Source organism: Taudactylus pleione, unplaced genomic scaffold (assembly GCF_031769625.1).
Source record: "Taudactylus pleione unplaced genomic scaffold, aTauple2 ptg000208l, whole genome shotgun sequence".
Taxonomy (NCBI): Eukaryota; Metazoa; Chordata; class Amphibia; order Anura; family Myobatrachidae; genus Taudactylus; species Taudactylus pleione.
The window spans coordinates 195,807-209,162 of NW_028284610.1; the positions used below are offsets into that span (position 1 = coordinate 195,807).

General features: G+C 44.6%; 1 protein-coding gene and 1 long non-coding RNA gene across 2 annotated transcripts in view; one reads left to right on the plus strand and one right to left on the minus strand.

Annotated features, from left to right (window-relative positions):
* LOC148517825 (uncharacterized) overlaps nucleotides 1–13,356 on the minus strand; it is a 62,694-nt gene that overhangs the window by 23,218 nt on the left and 26,120 nt on the right. The gene's annotated exons all lie outside the window — the stretch shown is intronic.
* On the plus strand, nucleotides 8,796–9,704 carry LOC148517826 (putative G protein-coupled receptor 141). Its single transcript, XM_088478150.1, has one exon. The coding sequence runs from the start codon at nucleotides 8,796–8,798 to the stop codon at nucleotides 9,702–9,704; it is 909 nt and encodes a 302-aa protein (XP_088334276.1).

The window sequence follows — 13,356 nt, forward strand, 5'->3', positions numbered from 1 at the left end:
TGCAGTCAGTTGTCCATAGGGGCTGTGTCCACTCCAAAGTCCTGTGCAGTGTCCCAGTCCTAAAGGGGTGCTGTAGTGTTGTCCAGGGGGTGCTCTGTCCATCAGGGGTGCTCCCCCCAAGTGCAAAAAAAATAAAAAAAATTTCTGTGTTTGTGAATTGTGTGCGCAGTAGCCGCAGGTGCATCAACAAAGTAGTGCCAAGCGTGCGCCTGTGTCATAAGTAAATGGCCGGCTGGCTTGACCGTTAAAGGGTGCTGTAACCCCCAAAGTGCACTCCAAACAAAATAAAAAAATATTTTCTGTGTTTGTAAATTGTGTGCACTGTGGCTGCACGTGCATCAACAAAGGAGCAGCCCCAAGCGTGCGCATGTGTCCCATAAGTAAAGGGCAGGCTGGCTTGTCCGTTAAAGTGTGCTGTAACCCCCAAAGGGCACTCCAAACAAAATTGTAAAAAATATTTTTTTGTGTTTGTGAATTGTGTGCGCAGTAGCCGCACGTGCATCAACAAAGTAGCGCCAAGCTTGTGCCTGTGTCATAGGTAAAGGGCCGGGTGGCTTGACCATTAAAGGGTGCTGTAACCCCCAAAGTGCACTCCAAAAAAAATAAAAATATATATTTTTTTGTGTTTGTGAATTGTGTGCGCAGTAGCAGCACGTGCATCAACAAAGGAGTAGCGCCAAGCGTGCGCCTGTGTCCCATAAGTAAAGGGCCGGCTGGCTTGTCCATTAAAAGGGTGCTGTAACCCCCAAAGGGCACTCCAAACAAAATAAAAAAATATTATTTTTGTGTTTGTGAATTGTGTGCGCAGTAGCCGCACGTGCATCAACAAAGTAGCGCCAAGCGTGTGCCTGTGTCATAGGTAAAGGGCCGGCTGGCTTGACTGTTAAAGGGTACTGTAACCCCCAAAGTGCACTCCAAACAAAATAAAAAAATATATTCTTTTGTGTTTGTGAACTGTGTGCGCAGTAGCCGCACGTGCATCAACAAAGTAGTGCCAAGCGTGCGCCTGTGTCATAAGTAAAGGGACGGCTGGCTTGACAGTTAAAGGGTGCTGTAACCCCCAAAGTGCACTCCAAACAAAATAAAAAAATATATTCTTTTGTGTTTGTGAACTGTGTGCGCAGTAGCCGCACGTGCATCAACAAAGTAGTGCCAAGCGTGCGCCTGTGTCATAAGTAAAGGGCCGGCTGGCTTGACCGTTAAAGGGTACTGTAACCCCCAAAGTGCACTCCAAAAAAAATAAAAAAATATATTTTTTTGTGTTTGTGAATTGTGTGCGCAGTAGCAGCACGTGCATCAACAAAGGAGTAGCGCCAAGCGTGCGCCTGTGTCCCATACGTAAAGGGCAGGCTGGCTTGTCCATTAAAGTGTGCTGTAACCCCCAAAGGGCACTCCAAACAAAATAATATAAAATATTTTTTTGTGTTTGTGAATTGTGTGCGCAGTAGCCGAACGTGCATCAACAAAGTAGCGCCAAGCTTGTGCCTGTGTCATAGGTAAAGGGCCGGGTGGCTTGACCATTAAAGGGTGCTGTAACCCCCAAAGTGCACTCCAAACAAAATAAAAATATATATTTTTTTGTGTTTGTGAATTGTGTGCGCAGTAGCAGCACGTGCATCAACAAAGTAGTGCCAAGCATGCACCTCTGTCATATGTAAAGGGCCGGCTGGCTTGACCGTTAAAGTGTGCTGTAACCCCCAAAGTGCACTCCAAAAAAAATAAAAAAATATATTTTTCTGTGTTTGTGAATTGTGTGCACTGTGGCTGCACGTGCATCAACAAAGGAGCAGCCCCAAGCGTGCGCATGTGTCCCATAAGTAAAGGGCCGGCTGGCTTGTCCGTTAAAGGGTGCTGTAACCCCCAAAGGGCACTCCAAACAAAATAAAAAAATATATTTTTTTTTGTTTGCGATTTGTGTGCGCAGTAGCAGCACATGCATCAACAAAGTAGTGCCAAGCGTGCGCCTGTGTCATAAGTAAAGGGCCGGCTGGCTTGACCGTTAAAGGGTGCTGTAACCCCCAAAGTGCACTCCAAACAAAATAAAAAAATATATTTTTTGGTGTTTGTGAATTATGTGCGCAGTAGCAGCACGTGCATCAACAAAGTAGTGCTAAGCGTGCACCTGTGTCATAAGTAAAGGGCCAGCTGGCTTGACCGTTAAAGGGTGCTGTAACCCCCAATGTGTACTCCAAAAAAAAGAAAAAAATTAAATTTTTTGTGTTTGTGAATTGTGTGCTCAGTAGCCGCACGTGCATCAACAAAGAAGTGCCAAGCGTGCGCCTGTGTCATCAGTAAAGGGCCAGCTGGCTTGACCGTTAAAGGGTGCTGTAACCCTCAAAGTGCACTCCAAACAAAATAAAAAATTATTTTCTGTGTTTGTGAAATGTGTGCACTGTGGCTGCACGTGCATCAACAAAGGAGCAGCGCCAAGCATGCATCTGTCTGTTAAAGGGTGGTGTAACCCCCAAAGTGCACCCCAACAAAAATAAAACATTTTCTTCTGTGTTAGTGAATTGTCTGCACTGTACATGCATCCTCAAAGCAGCAGCGCCAAGCGTGCGTCTGTCTGTTAAAAGGTGGTGTAACCCCCAAAGTGCGCTCCACAAAGAATAATAAATTCTTCTTTTTTTTCTGTCTTTGTGAATTGTGTGGGCTGTAGCTGCACGTGCATCAACAAAGGAGCAGCGCCAAGCGTGCGCCTGTGTCCCATAAGTAAAGAGCCGGCTGGCTCATTTCTTAAAGGGTGGTGTAACCCACAAAGTGCACTAGTCTCCAACAAAAATAAAAAATTATTTTCTGTGTTTGTGTGCGCCTTAGCCGCACGTATATATCAATATATCATAAATGGAGGACCAAACTTTCTCTGATAAAAATAAAATAGGGAAAGATCAAGAACCACTTCCTCCTAGTGCTGAAGCTGCTGCCACTAGTCATGACATAGACGATAACATGCCATGAACGTCGTCTGCCAAGGCCGATGCCCAATGTCATAGTAGAGGGCACATACAATCCCAAATGACAAAGTTCAAGAAAATTACCTTGAAAAAGACATTTAAATCATCTGAAGAGAAACGTAAACTTGCCAATATGCCATTTACGACACGGAGTGGCAAGGAATGGCTAAGGTCTTTCCCTATGTTCATGACTAGTGGTTCAGCTTCACATTGCGATGGAAGCCCTCCTCCCGCTAAAAAAATCAAACGAGTTAAGCTGGCAAAAGCACAGCGAAGAACTGTGCATTCTAAGAAGATATCACAAATCCCTAAGGAGAGTCCAAGTGTGGTGGCGGTGTCGATGCCTGACCTTCCCAGCACTGGACGGGAAGAGGTGGCTCTTTCCACCATTTGCACGCCCCCTGCAAGTGCTGAAAGGAGCACCCACAGTCCACTTGCTGATATGCAAATTGAAGATGTCACTGTTGAAGCACAACAGGATGAGGATACTGGTGTAGCTGGCGCTGAGGAGGAAGTTGGCGAGGAGGATTCTGATGGTGATGTGGTTTGTTTTAATCAGGCTCTGGGGGAGACAGTTGTTGTCCGTGGGATGAAAAAGCCCATCACGGTCATGCCTGGGCAGAAGACCAAACATTCCACCTCTTTGGTCTGGCAATATTTCTATCCAAATCTGGACAACAACTGTCTTGCCATATGTACCATATGTAAAGGTGAAATAAGTAGGGGTAGGGACGTTAACCACCTAGGAACATCCTCCCTTATACGGCACCTGCAGCGCGTTCATAAAAAGTTACTGTCAAGTTCAGAAACTTTGGCTAAGACCGTAAGCAGTCCAGGGACACCTAAATCCCGTTGTCCTGTTGTATCCAAGCGCCTGCTAACCACACCGTCAACTCCCTCCTCATCAATTTCCTCCTTAGTCAGGATCGGAAGTAGTCCTGCAGGCCATGTCACTGGCATGACTGACTCTCCTATCCGGGAATCCTCCGGAGGATCCTGCATTGCTATGCCTCCTGCTGCCGCTGCTGCTGTTGCTGCTGCTGGGAGTCGTTCATCATCCCAGAGAGGAAGTAGGAACACCACTACTTTTACTAAACAATTGACCCTCCAACAGTCCTTAGCGAGGAGGATGAAGTACAACAGCAGTCATCCTGAAGCAAAACGTATAACTAAGGCCTTGACTGCTATGTTGGTGTTAGACGTGCATCCGGTATCCGCCATTGTGCAGTGGGATTTAGACAATTGATGGAGGTAGTGTGTCCCCGGTTCCAAATCCCATCTAGATTCCACTTTACTAGGCAGGCGATACCGAGACTGTACAGAAACGTCAGAAAAAGTGTCCTCAGTGTCCTCAAAAATGCAGTTGTACTTAATGTCCACTTAGCCACGGACATGTGGACAAGTGGAACAGGGCAGACTAAGGACTATATGACTGTGACAGCCCACTGGGTAGATGTATCACCTTACGCAGCAACAACAGCAGCGTCAGCAGTAGCAACATCTCAGAAACGCCAGCTTGTTCCAAGGCAGGCTACGCTGTGAATCACCAGTTTCAGTAAGAGGCACACCGCCGACAACCTCTTAGAGAAACTGAGGGAAATCATCGCCCAGTTGCTTACCCCACTTAGACTCTCCTGGGGATTTGTGGTATCTGACAACACCACCAATATTGTGCGGGCATTACATCTGGGCAAATTCCAGCACATCCCATGTTTTGCTCACACACAATATTCTGGTGCAGAATTTTCTGAAAAGCGACAGGGGCATGCAGGAGACGCTTTGGGTGGCCCGAAAAATTTCTGGCCACTTTTGCCATTCAGCGACTGTGTGCCGAAGACTGGAGCGCCAGCAAACACTCTTGAACCTGCCCCGCCATCACCTGAAGCAAGAGGTTGTGACGCGGTGGTACTCAACCCTCTATATGCTCCAGAGGATGGAGGAGCAGCAAAAGGCCATTCAAGCCTATACATCCACCTATGACATAGGCAAAGGAGGGGGTATGCACCTGACTCAAGCGCAGTGGAGAATGATTTCCATGTTGTGCAATGTTCTCCAGCCCTTCGAACTTGCCACATGTGAAGTCAGTTCAGACACTGCCAGCTTGAGTCAGGTCATTCCCCTCATCAGGCTTTTGCAGAAGCAGCTGGAGAAAGTGAAGAAGGAGCTAAGATGGAGCGATTCCGCTCGGTATGTGGGACTTGTGGATGAAGCCCTTCATTTGCTTTGCCAGGATTCCAGGGTGGTCAATCTGTGGAAGTCAGACGACTACATTTTGGCCACCGTGCTCGATCCCAGGTTTAAAGCCTATGTGGTGTCTCTCTTTCCAGCCGACACAAGCCTGCAGAGGTGCAAAGACCTGCTGGTGAAAACACTGTCAGCTGAAGTGGAACGTGACATGTCAACAGCTCCTTCTTCATTTTCTCCCTCAACTGGGGCTGCCAGGAAAAAACTTAGGTATCCTAAGCAACCCGCTGGCGGTGATGCAGGGCAGGCAGGACCAAGTTTGGACATCTGGTCCGGACTGAAGGACCTGGCAACAATTTCTGACATGTCTACTGTCACTACATATGATACTGTCACCATTGACAGATTGGTGGAGGATTACATCGGTGACAGCATCCAAGTAGGCTTGTCAGACAGTCCATACCTGTACTGGCAGGAAAAAGAGGCAATTTGGAGGCCCCTGTAGAAACTGACTCTATTTTACCTGAGTTGCCCCTCCTCTAGTGTGTACTCCGAAAGAGTGTTTAGTGCAGCCGGGAACCTTGTCAGCGAAAGGCGTAGGAGGTTGCTTCCACAAAATGTGGAGAAGATGATGTTCATAAAAATGAATTATCAACTCTTCCAGGGAGACCAGCCTCCAGAACGTACAGAGGGACCTGTGGTGGTGGATTCCAGCGGGACGAGTTAATAGTCTGTGAGGATGAGGATGTACACAACGCTGAAGAGGGTGAGGAATCGGTGGATGAGGAGGATGAGGACGACATCTTGCCTCCGTTGAGCCAGTTTGTGCAGGAACAGATTAATTGCCAACTTGTTTTGTGGGGGCCTAAACGAACCAATAATTTCAGCCACAGTCGTGTGGCAGACCCTGGCGCTGAAATGATTGGTTTGTTAAAGTGTGCATGTCCTGTTTATACAACATAAGGGTGGGTGGGAGGGCCCAAGGACAATTCCATCTTGCACCTCTTTTTTTTCTTTGCATTATGTACTGTTTGGGGCCTAGTTTTTCAAACTGCCATCCTGTCTGCCACTGCAGTGCCACTCCTAGATGGGCCACGTGTTTGTGCCGCCCACTCGTGTCGCTTAGCATAGCCTTTTGGACATAAAAACACTATTGTGAGGTGTGAGGTGTTCAGAATAGACTGGAAATGAGTGGAAATGAAGGTTATTGAGGTTAATAATAGCATAGGAGCAGAAAAACCAACACATTCTGTGATTTTAGCTGTTTTTATTCTTTTTTTTTTAAAATACAGATCCAAAACACAAAACCCAGAACCCAAAATACGGAAGGGTGGGTTTGGCAAAACCAATCCAGATCCAAAACACGAAGAAAGATCCAGATCCAAAACCAAAACACAAAACACGAAAAGTGGCCGGTGCACACCCCTAGATTAAACCATATACTGTTTCACACATATTGTCTAACAGAATTCAATAAAACTTAAATAAACAAAAATGTTTGCATCAGGCTGGTTCTCAAGAGAGGTGCTGTCGCATATTTTCACTTATACTGCTACAATAGTGGACATTACAAATGCTGGATCCCTTTAAAAATTGTACTAATAACTGTACACCTATTATCTATCTATCTATCTAATCTTTATTTATATATAGCACATTTCATACAAAACATTGCTGTTCAATAAGCTTTACAAGAATACTATACAAAATGTATACTAAATAATCCATACATACCGACTTTGCTGCCCCCCTCCTCTGGGAGGAGACAGATAGGTCGGAAGAGAGGGGGCGTGGCAGTTGGGAAAGTGGGCGGTGCAGGGGGCACGTCTGAATGATTGAGTCATCGTGGCTCTGCCCCCCCACTATACAGTGATAAGAGGCATTATATAGCGGGGGCGGGCTACAATGACTCAATTCAGTGACGGTATGCGGTAGTAAGGTATATGTACTTTACTGCAAATCTATCAAAATATAACAAATTATAAATTGTTAACATAAAATAGCTACAAGCTTTAATATGTTCTATTTCCATGTCCTAAACCTAACTACTGTAAGGTAATAGTACAAATCTTAAAGGCATATTTAACTGCAGTAAAATGTTTTACATGTTTAATATAAAAAAAAAAGTTGTACAAGTAATACCAGTGAAAAGCAAAGGATGAAAAAAATAAATGGAACACTGGATATTAAAAGTATTATGAGTGAAACAGCTCTGCACATACCCAGAGAAGTAGAGGCAGGTCGTAAGTAGAGAGGGTCGTAAAGCGCATGCGCCAACCAGTCAGTGTGGTCGGAAATCGAGCGCTCGCAAAATAGCGAGTGCCTGCTAATTTGAGTGACAGGATTAGGCGTTTGTGGGTGGTAACAGGGGAAGGTGCTTGAAAACGGGGGAGTGGAGATCCGAACACAGGCGTGCCAAACGGTCAAAACGGGCGTTTTAAGGGTGTGCATAATTAACAAAGCAGCGTCATCGGCCACGTCACTTGGTTGTTTCTTAGCCTGAACTGTTCACATTATTGCGGTAGGAAAATCCTACCACAAGCACTGCGAGCAGTTCAGATGGCTTTCGATGTACTCGATTAATCTAATAAATAGCGGAGATGATGTAGGATGCGAGCGGCCAGGGGGCGTCCTTACAAAATAGCAAGCGCATGTTTCGTTCGCTCGCTCAGACATAGAGGCGTCAATTTAAATAGCCGGCTCCTTTTTCTGAACGAGCGAGTGCAAATAGCGTCCGGCTCTGAATCAGGCCCAGTGTCAGAACCCTCTAACATAGGCAGAGTATAACAAGGGTGTGTTTGTGTGCAATTGCAAACAGATACAGACTGGGACACAGACATATATATATATATATATATATATATATACCTGAGAAGATTGTATTATTTTCTGGGGGTTGAAGGTAGGTGCAAACAGTGGATGATGATGATGACGATGATCACCAACATTAGAGAATTGGCTGTTTGCAAATGCACATGTTCTTGTTGCTCGTGCATATATTATATTTTAATGTATGTGGGTAAGTAAATGTTTCTTTTTTTATTTTATTTTATTCTCACAAACGAAATGAGGGACTGTTTATGATATATTAGAGTTTAGAGAAGTATTTAATGTTTTATTGATCTGCAAATGCATATTTGGCAAGCAGGATAAATTGTTATAAACATGGCTGTAAGAGTATGTGATGTATGCATATGCTACTGGGACTGGCCTTGCTGTATATTGCTATATTTGTAGCTCTGCATAGACACGCAAATATGGCTTTTTCATTGGAGAAGAATTTCTCTTGCATTGTGGGGCACAATTGCGGGCAACTGCACCAGTGCTTTATTATTTAACACATGGAACTTTACCGTCATTCCACGTTTAATTACACTTTAAGTTACGGGGTACTGAACATAAAACTGGGTAGTGCTTAATAAAGTATTAGATTTACAGTACAAGAGCAAAATAAGTAGAAGGCATTCTAAAATCACAGATGCACAAGTACCACATTCTTATAAAATAATTTGACATCACAAATGTATATGGATATGTTTTGTTTGCTCATCTTATTATTCTTTAAATGTTGTTTAATACATTTTGCTCCACTTTTTTTTTTTTTTTACTGTATTGACGTTTGTACTGGTTTTTCTTTTCTATTTGTTTCTGTAGAATATGGAAGACAGAAGCACCAACACAACTTGCTTTATAGAAAGCAATGTAGCAAATGCCACTTTGATTACAATATATATTGTCATTTTTATTGGAACAACTGGAACCTTTGTTATGATCTTCTTGATAACTGGTATGAACAGACTGTCTGTAACAACCACATCAGTAATCAACCTGTTAGTGGCCCATGGTTTATTTCTTATTACTGTGCCATTCCGCATCGCATACTACTTCCAAAACGGATGGAACTTTGGACTTCACTTTTGCAGACTGGTTGGTGCCATGATACACATTCATATATATGTTTCTTTTATATTTTATGTGATCATGCTGAGTATGAGATGCATCAGTTTCTTTAAGCAAATGGACAAAATTGAGTTCTACAGGACATTTCATTCTTTGGTGGCCAGTGGAGCTGTGTGGGTTTTAATATGTGTTATAATATTACCCTTGGTGCTCACAAAATATGGCAAGACTGCAAGTTTCAATGACACACAGTGTTTCCAATTTCAAGAGGAACTTAAGGATCCAGCTTTGATAAAAATAATCTACTTCATCACTGCAGTCATGTTCACAGTGGTTTGTTTGCTTCTGGCTGTACAGATCTTTATCATTGTAAAAGTCATGAAAAAAGTCGGGATACCTGTTTTGGCCCATCAAGAAACCTGGATTCATCTTAAAAGTATTTTTTTCATTTTGGTGATGATAATTTGTTTCTTTCCTTTCCACATGTTCAAAATCTACTATATACAACATACAAGGGAATGCTTCTATTACAATGAAATTTGTTTAAGCATAACTGCATTCAGTTGTTTAGACTTTTTATTGTTCGGACTTAGGAAATGTGTTCCGTGGGCGTGTAGATATATTTGCGGATTATTCAGATGTGAGCATACACAGAGATCCATCTGATTTCAGCTGGATGTCCTGTGCCAAGGTTAAAACTGGTGCATAAAAAGCAAGCTGATAACAGTTACTTTCACAGGTGGTTGTATAATGATGTAGACCCACATTTAGGGGGTCTATTTACTAAGCAGTGTTAGGAGACAGAGTGAAAAGTGATAAGAAAGTAATAAGGTGCCAGTCAATCAGTTTCCAACTGTCATTTTTCAAACACAGCCTATGAGATGACAGTTGGGAGCTGATTGGCTGGCACCTTATCACTTTCTTATCACTTTTCACTCGTCTCCTAACACTGCTTAGTAAATAGACCCCTTAGTTTTGCAGATGTGACCAAATTGCATGCAGCTCTGAATAATCTCCTGTGCCATTAATTTGTATTTTATGCTAAGCAAGACATTGAAAAAATCTGATTGTACATCAAACTTTGGCAGTAATGCAATGGTATACATAGAATCATGGTATAATTGATAGCAGATAAAGAACAACTTGCTTTTCTAGTCTACTGTACCCATTTCTAAGGGTCTATTCTTAGAATAAAACTGTATTTATACTAAGAATGTTGAGAATTCTCTATACATTAAATAATGTTTTTACAGTAATTGATAGTTTCCAGTAATCCAATGGTTCTCGAACTCGGTCCTTAGGACCCCACACAGGTCACGTTTTCCAGGTCACCTAGCAGGTGCACAGGTGTATTCATTACTCACTGACACATTTTAAAAGATCCACAGGTGGAGCTAATTATTTAACTTGCGATTCTGTGAGGAGATCTGGAAAACATGCACTGTTTGGGATCCTGAGGACCGAGTTTGAGAACCTGTGCAGTGATCTAATAAAACCTTTCAAGACAGTTTTATAAATCTGGATCCAGTGCTTATTCATATAGTAGTGTTCATGAGTGATTATGGTCAGATCTACAAGGAGATCAGTGGTTTTGTAAGATATAGATGCCTACTGTATGTATTAATAATAATTATTATTATCAGTCCACAGGGCCGCCATCAGGGGGGGACTGCCGGGTATGCAGTCCCAGGCCCAGACAGAAAGGGGGGCCCACCGACTTCCCTGCCTGCCACCTGCACTCCAGCCCACCCACTGCAATACAATAAAGGTTTTTATTTAGTGACCCAGCTTGTGATGTTATGATGTCACACCACACTGCTGAAAGAGAGAAGTTGCGTCACATGGGGAGCAGGACTAGGAGCAACAAGAAGAAGGTAACTGTGGGGGCTAGCTGTAGCTGGAGAGATAGAAGGGGGGCTGGGCTGGAGACACCTAAGGGGTCTGGCTAAAGATACAGAAGGAGTGCTGGCTGGAAACACAGAAGGAACTGACTGGGGAGACAAAATGGGGGCTGGCAGGAGACACAGAAGGGGTCTGGCAGGAGACACAGGGAGGCTGGCTAGGGACAACAGAAGGGAGGCTGGCTAGGTACAACAGAAGGGGGGCTGGCTGGAGACACAGAATGGGGCTGGCTGGCCAAGACAGAATGGGGGCTGGCAGGAGACACAGAAGAGGTGCTGGCTAATTACAAGGAAGGGGGACTGTCAGGAGGCAAGGAAGGGGGGATGACTGGGGACACAGAAGGCGGGGGGCTGAGGACACAGATGGCTGGGGACACAGAAAGGGGACTTACTGTGGACACAGAAGGGGGGCTGGCTGGGGATATAGAAGGGGGGCTGGCTGGGGACACAAAAGGAGGGTTGGCTGTAGTGACAGAAGGGGGGTTGGCTGTACAGACAGAAGGGGTGCTGGCTAGAGACACAGAAGGGAGTCTGACTGGGTAGACACAGAAGGGGGTCTGGCTGGGGAGGCACAGAAGGGGGTCTGGCTGGGGAGGCACAGAAGGGGGTCTGGCTGGGGAGGCACAGAAGGGGGTCTGGCTGGGAAGATAGAAGGGGTCTGGTTGGAGACACAGAAGGGGATCTGGCAGGATGCACAGAATGTGGACTGGCAGGAGACACAGAAGAGGAGCTGGCTGGAGAGACAGAAGGAGGGCTGGCTTGGGAGACAGAATGGGGCTGGCTTGGGAGACAGAATGGGGGCTGACTGGGGAGTCAGAAAGGGGGCTGGCTGGAACTGGAGAGACACTGCAGGGCTGCAGTTGCAAAAACACAGGGGGGACTGCTTATTTTGTCAGTCCCAAGCTCCACAATTTCTGATGGCAGTCCTGTCAGTCCATATTGTGACAGTCTCTTTTATTTTTAACAAAAATATCCCCTCTATGTACTCGATGTAACTAGCAGGGGACAGCAGTTGAGAGAACCGTTGTCCCTGTGAGTTACATCCTGGGCATATTGGAGGAGTATTTCACTGTTTGGTAAGACTGCTCCTGAAAAGCTAACACTGAGGGGTAAATTTACTAAGATTTGAGATGGTCCCGATTTTCAAAGTGATTTATCTCGATGGTACTCGCCAAAATTCAAGTGATTTAATCCCTTTTTTTAATCCAAATTTACCAACAGGCGATTTGAGGCTACACGGGTTTGCCGATGGTCAAGCAGAACGAGATATCTCTCCCGAGTAACTCGTTTTGCAGGAGATTATTCACCCGAGATTGCAGTGTTTTCTCTCTGCAAATTTCTCCCGAGCTAGCAGCCAGCACATATCTTGAGAAATTAGAAGTTTCATCATTGTCTTTACAGTGGAACTACAGGTCCCAGCAAGCCTCCCCCGCTTGCTGGTGCTTGGAGAACCACAAGTACCAGCATGCGGAGCATTAAGGACCCACTGGTACCTGTAGTTCACCTGTAAAGAAATGGTTAATAAAACACACAACACACCGTGAAAATAAAGCTTTATTGCATCCATAAACACACTTACACATACTTAACCCTATTTTAACCATTTACAGAAAGAAACATACACAAATCACAATGATTTGTGTATGTCTCTGACCATCTCGCAGCTCAGGGGGTTGAGAGTTTGAAAAGTGATTTTGACAGAGAGTTTGCTCCTATCTCATCCTAGCTTGTCATCCCGATTTTTGGTAAAATTGAGAGATGTATGTTTTAGGTGAAAAGTACTTCCGATTTGGCCCGATGGTGATTTGATTCGAGATTGCTATCTCACCCGAGTTTTACGAGTGAGATGAAAGAAATCTCTCTCGAACTCACCCGACTCTACCTTTAGTAAATTTGCAAGCAGGAAAAAAATCAATAAATCACCCGAGATGGCCATCTCGACCTATCTCGATTCTTAGTAAATTTACCCCTGAGCATGCACATGGAGGGCCTGAAAAAACAAGTAACTGTTCACAAAAACCACCTTGCACTACAGGTGGGGCAGATTAAAAATGAGATTTAGATTAAAGAGAGGCATTTACAACTGAGGGACTGATTCAGAGCCGCTCGTAAGCAGCCGCTCGTTCACTATGAGCGATGTTCGCACAACTGCGCATGCGTATGGGTCGTAATGCGCATGCGCAAATCAGTCATTGCGGTCGGAAATCGTGCGCTCGCAAAACAGCGAGGGGCTGCTAATTTGATTGACAGAATGTACCGTTTGTGGGTGGTAACAGGGGAAGGTGCTTGAAAATGGGGGAGTGGAGATCCGAATGCAGGCGTGCCTAACGGTAAAAAGGGCGTTTAATGGGAGTGCATAATTAGCAAAGTAGCGTCATCGACCACGTCACTTGGTTGTCTTTTAGCCTCAACTGCTC